The sequence below is a fragment of the Medicago truncatula genome, chromosome 5, assembly GCF_003473485.1.
Source record: "Medicago truncatula cultivar Jemalong A17 chromosome 5, MtrunA17r5.0-ANR, whole genome shotgun sequence".
Lineage (NCBI taxonomy): Eukaryota > Viridiplantae > Streptophyta > Magnoliopsida > Fabales > Fabaceae > Medicago > Medicago truncatula.
The window spans coordinates 3343625-3356217 of record NC_053046.1 but is presented as its reverse complement, the minus strand read 5'-3'; the positions used below and the strand labels follow the sequence as shown (position 1 = coordinate 3356217).

General features: G+C 33.9%; 2 protein-coding genes across 2 annotated transcripts; one reads left to right on the top strand and one right to left on the bottom strand.

Annotated features, from left to right (window-relative positions):
• The first annotated feature begins 5763 nt into the window (after positions 1 to 5763).
• Positions 5764 to 7514, top strand: LOC11442660 (AT-hook motif nuclear-localized protein 26). Its single transcript, XM_003611166.4, has one exon. It carries the CDS (start codon positions 6234 to 6236, stop codon positions 7209 to 7211), a length of 978 nt encoding a protein of 325 aa, XP_003611214.1. The 5' UTR covers positions 5764 to 6233; the 3' UTR covers positions 7212 to 7514.
• Positions 7515 to 10929: 3415 nt separating this feature from the next.
• On the bottom strand, positions 10930 to 11556 carry LOC112421932 (uncharacterized). Its single transcript, XM_024784130.1, has one exon. It carries the CDS (start codon positions 11554 to 11556, stop codon positions 10930 to 10932), a length of 627 nt encoding a protein of 208 aa, XP_024639898.1.
• Between the last annotated feature and the right edge of the window lie 1037 nt (positions 11557 to 12593).

The window sequence follows — 12593 nt, the reverse complement described above, 5'->3', positions numbered from 1 at the left end:
GTATAAGTGAGATGTGTGATACTTTTTCTTTCTATTATACTTGTCGCTTATTATCGATTTTTAATGCAATAGAAAATTGGACATACAAGCATGTGCTTATCTTTCTAATGGTTAATGATAATGGTAATACAACAATCTTTGATAAAGTTAATATTGTAAAAGTAATGATTATCTCTTCTCATTTACGCATTTTTTAATATTTGTATGAAGTAACCAATACTTTATTGATTTAAATGGTAAGAGATTTGGATCTTTTAAACATGTGGTCAGATGTTCGATTCCTGATTCATACGTGTGGAAAAAATTCGATTAAAAGAGGAGAATCTATGCATCTTATGTGTCCGAGAGATTCTCCTATGAAAATTAGTCATTTGAGAAGGGAGGTATATATTCAAGTTAACTAAAGGTGGTGAAAGGTAGAATAAGTTCACATGATAATTGTCATTTGTCACCCTAATTGAGAAATGATTTGAGGATAAGACTTGGATTTGAAGTAAGCACGCGTCTAAGAATCTGACAAACTCACACACAGATAATGAAATGAAGAGGAGGAGGGGTTGTGGGGTCCACCATGAGTGCATTGGATGGAGCATAAGAGAGAGAGAGAGGCCGACAAAGGGCATCTTTGGATGCATGGGTTTTAGTATTTGCGCACGCACGGGAGTTGTTATTCTCAATATATATCAATGACTTGTGATTAATATCATATTATTATCACTAATTAATTTTAGGTAGGTTTCAGAGATTTCAGAGTAATTCAGCTAACTCTTCGGTGCTTTCCACTGTCTTTTTGTGATCTCTGTTCTCTTCCTCTCTCAGTCTCTCTCTCTCTTTCTCTAACAGCAACACTGATCTGGATTATGCGGTCAACCCCATGCCAACTTAACTACACTCTGTACTCTTTCTTTCTCCATCCATTATATGCACCAAACCTCACCAACAAATATCAACACTTCATCGTCTCAATTATAACAAGTCAATTAGGCACCTGTGATTAATAAATAACTTGTTTATCATGTTATCCCTATTATATATTGAATTTCTCTTCAAGTTTGTTGAGCCCTAGTTTGCCATTCAAAGAATATTGAATAATTTAGCACGCATGAAAAGTACCGCATATAAAACAAATGTTATTATAGTTATAAAATCGACCTGTAAAATAAGAGGTTAATTACTTTTGTAAACTCATCTAAAACACTATTCATCCTTAAAAAATTGACTTGAAAGATAAGAGTTGTCATTGTTGATATAAACTCATCTAAAATATAATTTTTATTCTATGTGAGATTTGAGTTTTACCAACTAATACTTCACGTCCAACACTATCAAGTTTTGTGTGCAGATATAAATTATGGGTTATTCCTGATGATATAATTAGCAGTGCTATATACCACGATGAAAATTATCCCGAAGGGAATGCGAAACACTTCTCGTGAAACTCTCCCTATGTGATTGTTCGCTATAAACAACATTTCCCTGATAGTATAATTTAAGAGCAATGCTATATTAAGCGAAAATTTGCTTCGCGAATCTATCAAGAAGTGATGGGTAACCGTGTGAAGGAATTTATAGTTCGGTAAATCATGGGAATTCATGGAGTTGGGTGGTCAAAGTTTAAAAACCACCTTAAGAAATTTTTTTTTTTTTTAAAAAAAAAAAACCATTCGTGATAAACTTTTTGCGATATATACCAACTCCCATAATTTAATCTATATGTCATCATAGATCATAAAGGCAGACTCTATAATTTTATTTATGAAATTCTGTTAAAATACTTGAGTCTTGCATGGTAACAAGTGAAAGGAGAGTTAGTACTTTTGTGTGTAAGTTTTTGTCGTCAACGGCCAACTTCTTGAAGATATTATCTACATTATCTTTGCTTATGTAAGCCTTATTAACTAGTATTTTCCTTCAAAAATGGCAGTGTAACCAAAGTTTGATGTCATGTTAATCACGATTTTCAAGTAAATATACTCGAGATTGCTTCCACTCCTCTTAAAGGATTCAATCCCCCTCATTGTCCCAAAGTGTGATGCATGTGGGTCACTAGCCATGCCCCTTCCCACGAAACAACTAGTTTCTAATTACCCACTCCCATAATTGGCACAACTAATGTTTCCATTAATTGCTAGCCCTAGCTCTGGCTCCATGAGATTCATCAACTTAATTATGTTATAATACTCCACTTACTTCCTTATGACAATTGTTGATTGAAGTTTAAATCCCACACTATCAAGGCATGACTCTTACTTTGGCAAAGTTAACTAACTAGAGTCCAAACTAAGATGAAAGTATAGTCCAAAGAAAAAGACCCGAAAGTAGCGGGGGAAAAGGCACGTGTCATGTTTAGAGAAGGTGGACCTAAACCTTAAAGATGGAATTTTGCAGAAGAACCAAGTGGTGCATGTGGTCATTTTCATAGAAAATTGAAGTATACACATTACACTCTCTTTTTCCTTATTCCGTGGGTGTGCATGACACTAGTCAAGTTTATGTTTTAATTGTGACAGCTATTTGTTTCATTTATAAAATCAAGTGTTCTGCCACTAACCACCGTAGTTCTCGTTTATGTTGTGGATTTTCTCCGCAAACGACAAAAGTGTTACTCAAAAGCAGCATCTATACATACGCAACTGCTTTTTCAAAGGACTTATCGTTTGTCTAACTGTCTGTTTGGTGAAAAGAAAAAATAAAATAAAACAAAGATCAGAGCCGGAATTTTAATTGATTTAGAGAGACTTAATCAGATGTATTATTAGTATAGAAGAGAAGTTGGGAATTTTGATAGGCAAAATGATTTATGTACGTTTAAACTCTTATAATATTTGATGTGAATTTTTTAACAAAAAAAAAAAAATATATGATGTGTTATTTAAGTATACATATAATTTTGTGTACTATGTCTCTAAAGTTTTATTATACATTTTTTCGTCTCATCCAAATATTAATTAACACATCGAAAACTGGTTTAGATTATTTCCATTATTGTCTTAAAATCAGGGGTAATTAAAACATATATCACAATTTTGAGAGTGGACGATAGATGGGTTGAAGAGGTTTCAGAGGTTAGGTCAGAAATTACTCGGTGTTTTCTTCGTCATTTTACTTAAACTCAAATTAAACGACCTACTTTAGATGGTATCTTATTTTCGAATATCTCTGTAGGGGAAAGATCGTCGCTATCTGGTAGGTTTGCTTTACGTGAGATCGACGAGACAATGACGTTTTATGATGGTAATAAAAGACCAATGTCGTATGATTTTCATTTTACTTTCATTACGCCTTTTTTTGGTGATGCTTGATGAAAGAGTTTGGTGTTCTTTTATATCAACTATATGTGAATGCTTGATTACCCCATAATTTATCTTCTTATTTTGTCACTCTTATCCCTAAAATTGACTATCTTCTTGACCTAGGGTTTTTAGGCCCAACTTACTAGTTGGGTGTCTGTATTAGCCGGTGGAAAAGGTTCTTGTGGGCCTCCTTACCAAGGTTATGGATAGTGTAATATCTTTTAACCTTCCTACTTTTATTGCTAGACAATTCGTTGACGGAGGTTTTCAATAAGTCCATCGACCTTGCTAAAAGATCCAAGAGACCCTGCTTGATTTTAAACTTGGATTTTAAAAAAGGCTTATGAATATGTTAATTGGGCCTTCATGGATTTATTAACGGGGATATTCAATTTTGATGACAGATGGAAATATTGGGTCTGAATGTGTGTCTTTTCAAGTAGCTTGTCGGTTCTAGATACCAGTTACCCAACAATTAACGGAGGTCAATATCCAAAGAACTTAAAGAAGGGGGTCCGGTCGCCTGTTTATATTTCATTTGGTTGTTGAGGGTCTTAGTGGTTGATTCGTCTCGAAGAAGCTATTGATGTGTTTAAAGACTTCTTGGTGGGGTCAGAGGGGTTGGTGGTCTCTCATTTACAATATGTTGATGACACCATGTTCATTGGTGATCTGTTGGCAGAAAATCTATAGTCTCTAAAGACCATTCTTTGGTCCTTTGAGCTTGCTTCTAGTCTTTGAGTCAATTTCTATAAGAGTAGTGTGTTTGGGGTCAATGTTGACAAGTCTCTTTTGCCTTTTTGGCATCTTTGTCTACCAGTTGTAACAAAGATAACTTTATGACATACCTTTATAGATCATCAGATGGTTTTCTGAGTCCACCCTATAAAGTCCTAACATGATTTAAGTCATAACTTTATAGCGTACGTTTTACATGATGAGTCACCAAGTCTTTCAACTCCTGAATTTACTTATCTTGACGATGTGATCACAACCCCCTTTAAGGTTATGGTTAAATTCATTTTTTCCCTCAATATCACTTCCCATAAAACCACCCTTCGAATCATTATCCTCTATATGGACTTCCATTCTCACTCAATGGTCCACTTCTAATTGTCCCAATTCCAAAGCTAGATAACATCTATAATGATGAGTTACACAACACAAACCCTCACTCCACCGTGGTCCCCTCCAAAACCTGCCCAACCTCCCACAAACAATAGAATATTCTCCTTACTACATCCGAAAGATTTTTGCCATCCCATCTCCTTTCAAACCCCCTAAAGCATGTTGGTAGACTCTTATCTGTATTCTACAGTTGTAAAATCTTTTGACAAGTTTTTGAATGATCATTTTCACATCCATCAACAAAGAAGCTCTCAATACATACAAACATCAAGACTACTCCACTAGAGGCCATATAAGACTCGACCATACTTCTCATATCTTGTATATCTCTTATCTCCTCTTAGATATACTTCATTGTTGTCCTTTTTCAACAATCCGAATACGTCCATCAATAAGACCCTCTTAACGTTTTTAAACTTTATAAAATTGAATCTCCTTCCCAATACGTCCATCTTTTTTGAAATATATACTCAATACCTAATTAATGTCATCAAATTTAGAAATTGATATCACCATCTCTTTAAAAAATGGCTTAATAGTAGTTTTAGCCCCCTAACTTTTCCAAAGTTGCGATTTTGGCCCCCTAAGAAGAAAAACTACAAAACCGCTCCATAAGTTTTGCATATGTGGCAGTTTTGGCCCCCAAGGTCAATTTTGACTCGGTCTACGCTGACGTGGCACCCTAAGTGAGGTGCCATGTGTTATATTTTTTATTTTTTTTTACCAAAAATTGGCCTTGGGGGGCCAAAACTGCTACATTTGCAAAACTTAGAGGACGGTTTTGTAGTTTTTTTCTTAGGGGATCAAAATCGCAACTTCATGAAAGTTAGGGGGCGAAAACTGCTATTAAATCTTAAAAGATAAGTTTATGAAGACAATCTTTACATGAGATATTATGCCCTTTGTAAAACCTATGATACATCTTCACTTGAACCACCATACCCTAATTGTAGATGATCCAAACACTGTCCTACATATCAAGTTCCTTAGTGGTATTTTACTATTTAGTTGTATGTGACAACAAAAAGTTGAATTTAATAAGAGTTTTTTTTTTTTTTTTTTTTATATATAGAAATCTAGTAAGAGTTGGCTGACATCAAATAAATCATCGTTGAAGAAACCGTTAACTTATATCATTATGACATAAATTAAAAAAAAAATATAAAAATATAATTTTGAAAATTATGCATTCAATACCTTGAAAGTTTAAACACTTATCTTTTTAACACAAATTTATCTTTTAATTTATTTTTTAGTTCCTTTAAATTGTGCCTTTAGGGCACAAGGGTATAAGTTAACTTGATCCATAAAAATAAAATAAAATAGATGTACAGTGCAGAGGTGAGGACCCATCCACCGCCCATAAACACGCAGTTTTACAACTCTTACCGAAGCCAGCAATAGCATTTGGATTAGATCTATATTTTCTAAATCTAACCCTAACACTAATAATTCCCACTTTCTTCTATATACTTTCTTTTTCCTTTCATCATTCTCTCATACCAACTTCAACTCAACTTCTTTTCCTTTATGTTGTGAAGGTAGAGGAAGAATCAATTCAACTAATTCTGCTTGGGATCAAATTAGCAAGAATTAATTAAGATGGATCATCATACTCAAAGATAACAAGGAAGGAGATATAAGTATCAACTTGTTCTCTTCAATTGATTTTTTGGTTAGTTGTATTACTTAGAATTCTTCAATCCAGTTGCATCTTCTTGTGTGCTTTCTATATTCTATTGCAAAGGAATTAAGTATATTTGAAGAAAGAATACTCATCTCAGCAGCACATATCGATTATAGAGATTAATTATGGATCAAATAACATCACATGGACATTCACTTCCTCCACCTTTCCACACAGCAAGAGATCTTCATCTTCACCATCAACACCAACAGCAGCAACAACAACAACAACACCATCAATTCCACACTTTACAGCAGCAGCAACAAACCACAGATCAAGATGAACAAAGCGGAAGTAGCAGCGGCGGTGGACTCAACCTCACAAACCGAGAAGAAAACAGCAACAACAAGTTCAGCACAGATTTTAGCCCCAAGTTAGAATCCGGAGGAGGTGGTTCCGGTGGCGACACCGATTCAATGACAAGAAGACCAAGAGGAAGACCAGCTGGATCCAAAAACAAACCAAAACCACCGATTATCATCACACGTGACAGCGCAAACGCCTTGAAAACTCACGTGATGGAAGTTGCAGACGGTTGTGACGTTGTTGAAAGTGTCAACAACTTCGCTAGACGCCGTCAAAGAGGCGTTTGCATCATGAGTGGGACAGGGACGGTTACAAACGTGACACTAAGGCAACCGGCTTCTCCTGGAGCTGTTGTTACACTTCATGGAAGGTTCGAGATTCTTTCGCTGGCTGGATCGTTTCTTCCACCACCTGCTCCGCCCGCTGCTTCTGGTTTGACCATATATTTAGCGGGCGGACAAGGGCAGGTTGTTGGTGGAAGTGTTGTTGGTGCTTTGATTGCTTCTGGACCTGTTGTTATTATGTCTGCTTCTTTTAGTAACGCTGCTTATGAGAGACTTCCTTTGGAAGATGATGATGGTTCTTCTATTCAACAACTTCAAGGTGGTGGTGGTGGTGGTTCTCCAAGTGGTGGTGGCGGTGGTGTTCAGCAACAACAACAACAGCTTTTAGGAGATTCAACTGCTCCACTTTTTCAAGCTATGCATCCTCCTAATTCTAATCCTAATCTTAATCCTAATCTTCTCGGTCAGATGCCTTCTGATAATTTCTGGCCAACCGGGCGTTCTCCGTATTGATCATGATGACATTATTGCAAAGCTATCATTGTTGGGAACAAATGTTGCAAGAAGGAAGGAATTGGAAGCTAGGGAATTCGATGATGAGGTTCTTTTCTTTCTATTTAAATTTGCTTAATTTTCTTTAGATTTTGTGTGTCATTTTGAATTTTGGTTATTAGGTTCTAGGTGAGTTGATGTATGCTGAATTTGAGACTGTAATTAAATTGATGTATCCTTATTATTATTATCTATCCTCGGTGAGTTTGTTTAATTTTATTCTATATTCTGTGAGAGGATCAATAAAATTAGTACTTTGGTGCATTTAATTCCTACCACATATATATATATATATATATAGAGTACTTTAAGGTGAATGAAACAGTACAAGTTACTTACAAGAAAAGTAGTACGAGGAATGAATGCAAAGAAGTATAATGAGACAATGACGGCAGAGAAGTGTTCTAAGCTTAGAACATTGAATAATAGCAAGTTGTTGTGCCTTCATGCATTCACTTGATGAAGTGTTTGAAAACTCATTTTTGCATGTTAATTATTTCTTGATCATATGTATGGGCATTTGATCTGCATGATCAGCCATAATCAGGCTTGCTTTAGCCTGTGAGACACTACATTTTATGTTTCTGGATTCAAGGTAACGTCTTCATTTTATGTTGTTTCATTATTGCATTTACTTGGTGATGGATTCAGTGTGGTAGTGTGTATGATCTAGGTTACTCGGATTATGAAAATGAAAATAAAAAGTATTCATATTAAATTTTTGTCAAAAAAAGAAGAAGCAATACTAGTATTAATTTTAATAAAAAAATATAGTACAAAATTTAGAAGATATATTAATTGTCTTTTTTAAATAAAGTGAGGATCTAGTGTAAGATTTTTTTTTTTACCAAAGGATCTAATGTATGATAATAAATGTTTGTTTACTACCTTCATCCTATATGTAACATATACGTTTGTATAATTATTATAAAATGTCCAAAATTATTAAAAAAAACAATTACATTAATTTTTTTCACCAAAATACATTTATCTATTTTGCATTTTGTTGAGTCAAAAATAAAAACTACATTTTCTTTGCAAAAAATAAAGCTACAAAATACTTACTTTGTAACAAAATATAAGCAAAAGAGATTAAAAAATCAAACATTTTGGAGCCCCATTTGTTTACATATATTGTAACAAAGGAAACTTAGTAATGATAAACTATCTCTATTCTTTGAGGATGGGAGAAGGTGGTTATTAAGAAAGATAAATTTTTTATATCTTGTTTTTGTGTCAACTCACAAGGTGTACCACGTGAAGAAGTGTGTTTATTAATCACGTCAATTGTTGACAATCCTCTTAACTATTTATATATGTTAATCATTCTCTAAAATGATATGTGTAACTTTAAAAGGCATTTTGATCATGTCAAAACAAGTGAGTGATAAAGTGAGATGATCATGTCTAGGGATGACCCCCCCTATTTATATTGTGACTTCGAAACTTTATACACTTTTATTATTATTTTTTATCTTCATGTTGAGTTCATACATGATAAATTTAGTTTGTTGTAGAAACTGAATCTGAGATAGACGATGAAGCCTATCATATTTGAGCATTTTCCCTAATTATAAGAATGATAGAGCACATAAGTGCTTCAAGAATCCCAATGTGAAGGTGAATAAGTTTTGGGGAAGAAGTCAGTGTTAGATTTTCGCACCGCATCATCCCTTCTCGTTAGGCGATTGACCACCACATAAGTTCTTGGATTTGGACCTCGTTGTCAGACCACTTTTATGCTTTTGAAGCGGTCTTCCTTAATGATCAATGGATAATATACTTCGGTTGGTCCTTTTAAGCTCATACAAGCACACCTCTCATTTTTAAACATAAATTTTAAAAATACTTCAAACTGTTAATATCTTCATGTTGAGTTCATACATGATAACTTTAGTTTGTTGTAGAAAGTGAATTTGAGATAGACGGTGAAGCCTATCATGCTTGAGCATTTTCCCTAATGCCAAGAACGATAGAGCACATAAGTGCTTCTAGAATCCCAATGTGAAGGTGAATGAGTTTTTGGGAAGAAGTGAGGAGTAGATTTTCACACTTCATCATCCCTTCTTGCTAGGTGATCGACCATAAGTTCTTGGATTTGGACCTCGTTGTCAGATCGTTTCTATGCTTTTGAAGCGGTCTTCCTTAATGATCAATGCATAATATACTTCGGTTGGTCCTTTTAAGCTCATACAAGCACACCTCTCATTTTTAAGCATAAATTTAAAAAATACTTACTGTTAATGATCATGATTATTATCGAAATCAATAATTTTTAAATTTTACTTAATAAGACCCTATATATATAAGGATTGAGGAGACAATCGTTATAACACCTCCATTGTTAGTTTCTTAAAAAAAAAAAACACCTCCATTGTTAGAATATATTCATTTGTCCGACAACAATAGATTTATTTGATCATTTTCACTTGACTTAAAAAATATTAAATAAAAGAGAGAATAATATGTCAGAAAATACTCTTTCTTATTAATTAAGTATTAGTGTATCCACTCTATTACCAGACATGTAAAATAGAAAATATTGACTTAAAAGTGATGCAAGTATATAATTTATACAGTTAAAAAAAACTACTAATTTTTTACTGAAAATTGAAAGTCTTAATTATTTTTGACAGTTATAGTAAGGAGTATATATATTGTCCCGGTTCTAGAAAGGTTGAAAATATGTAAATATATATGAATTTATTTTTTGTATTTATCCTTTTCATTTGAGTGCATTGTATTTAGAGTATGTAAGAAGAAGATAAACATGGAAGTTTGGCAATTGGTTCACACATGCACTGTCTGATTCAAGCTCTTTTTCGAGGCAGTCACCCCACACTTCCATTAAAAGGAAACGTTAACCAAGACAACAAGGTTCCCAGCGTTACATGTAACTTGTCTCCCTCTCACACTACCCTCTCTCTCTCTCTCTTACTTGATGCATAACTTCATAGTAAACCCTAGCGGTGTTCATATTTCCATTTTAATCATTTTTTAGATGCTGCCTCCGTCCATTAATCCATGGGTCATATTAACTTGTACTTGGGTACAAGTTAAGGTAAACATCTAGAAAGGAATTAAAACATAAGTTTTGTATTAAAAAAATAAATTATAAACTTTTAAGACATTAAATGCAAAATTAAATGTCTTAAGGGCACAAGTTAGCATTTCTCAATGTATGAATAGTTTATAAAAAATCCTTGATATTAAAAAAAATTGTTACAGTAATAATAATAAATTTATCTGAAAAGTTTGCTACTCATACTAAATAATTGCCCTTATATATAAATGGATTTAACAATTATTTTTCATATTTCAAAACAATTGATGGTATAAATAAGGGTTATACTGTGTAGTAGTTGAAAAAGAGTGATAAATGCATCTAAAAATTTGTAGATGGTCTTCTATTTAAATACAAATACTTTTTTTTTTAAATGAACTTATAATTAGGGATGGAGAGAGTAAAACTTACGGGATTTACGCTGTGTTTGTTTGAGGTGAAATAGGGGAGAGAGATGTCAAACTTCTTCTGTTTGGTTTGGAAAGAAATTGGGGAGAGAGATGCTTTAATATGGGGCCTACCGCCTTTTTGTGTTTTTTTTGGTTACAATGGTGAACAAAGAAGAAGAAAAAACAAGATAAAACAGAAGGAAAAAAAAAAACAGAAGTATCTAGGCTAACGCCTTAAGAAAAGCGTTCCTACTGCATCCTCCTGCAGCAGAGGGAGGAGGCCCTCCGGAGGGGAAGAGTGAATCTCCAATTCTTCATTTTTTGAGGCTCCAATCTTTGCTAAGAAATCTGCACACTTGTTACCTTCTATGAGAGAATGCTGCAGGGTGAAACTTCTTGAGCTGAGGATATCTTTGATGTTTTGAATAAGCACAGCATAGACATGGTAATGATTTAAATCTTCCTTAATGAGATTAACTGTGAGAAGGGAATCCGAGTAGCAGGCCAATTCATCATAGTTTCGGTTGACTGCTAAAACTAGTCCTTCATGGAGTGCTGAAAGTTCTGCATACAGGATGTCCTGAGAGTGGCCTATAAACCCTGAAAATGCAGACATGAATCCACCTGTGTGATCGCGGAAGACTCCACCGAAACCTGTGCGCAGGGGGTCACCGTTGCAGCTTCCGTCGACGTTCAAGATTGTGTAGCGATGGTTATTGTTATTCCATCGCGTGAATCTATCAGATGGAGGGACAACTGAGGTATTTAGGGAGTTGGAACTGATGGTTTCCGCCAAGATATAAATATTGCAGCACAGTCGGGTTAGAGATAGTTGTTCATTATTGAGACACATAAGATTGCGGTGTCTCCAAATCCACCATAAACCTGTTAGAAAAAGAGAAGACCGCTGGGAACAAGCACCCTCCTTTAGCCAATCATAAACCGAGTTAGATGCGATGAAGTGATGAGAAGAAAAACCAATTTTTTTCCATATAGCCTTAGAAAAAATGACCGCCTTTTTGTTTCTGTGCTAACTTGCGAAGAAGAAAGGGGGGAAAAACCAGCTTCATTTTTTTGTTTCATGTTCTACCCTTATTATTATTATTATTATTATTATTATTATTATTATTATTAATTAATTATTATCACAATTCACTATTGTTTCTTCATATCTTCATCACTGCCATGGTTATATGCTGTCTCTTAGATGCGTTCCACCATCTCACCATGTACAAAGCTTTAATTTTTTTTTCTTCTGTTTCAAATGGATTTGCAGCAAACACCCCAATTAAGATCTTGTGTATTTTGGCTTAAATTGAAAACAACTAAGCTTGGCACTACTCTCAAGTCGCAAGTTTATCTTTTTCTATAATTAATTTTCATTATTTTTTAACTTTTTCTTTACATTTGTTTTTTTCGAAAGAAACAAAAAAACTCCCCTATTTTGTTAATTTTTTTTTAAGGATGTTTCTTTTTTATCCTATTTAGTCAATTAATTTGATAATAGCAACACCAGAAAAATGAAATAATTAATTAACACTTTAACAATTTTTTTTATAAAGATGACTTTATAAGGTAAGGGCTTTTTTGTCAATTTGTTAAATCATTGTAAATCTCTCTTCTCTATTTCTCTCATCTTTCTCTTATTCCAAACAATCTATCAAATCTACTCTATTTCTCACATATTTCTCTCTTTTCATACTCTCTCTCACCTATTTCTCTTCACAACCAAACACACCCTTAAAGTTTATAAAATAACATCGATTCAATTCAATTTAAATTGCTTTCTAAATTTTTTGATATAATTCGATTAGACTAAATATAGTTTGGATAGAATCAATTGATTTGATTTTTATTTTATTTTATGGGCGATTGGTTTTATTTTGATTG

Excerpts from the sequence above, each read along its gene's own strand:
- LOC11442660 (XM_003611166.4), top strand. The coding sequence starts at position 6,234 with ATGGATCAAATAACATCACATGGACATTCACTTCCTCCACCTTTCCAC.
- LOC112421932 (XM_024784130.1), bottom strand. The coding sequence starts at position 11,556 with ATGTGTCTCAATAATGAACAACTATCTCTAACCCGACTGTGCTGCAAT.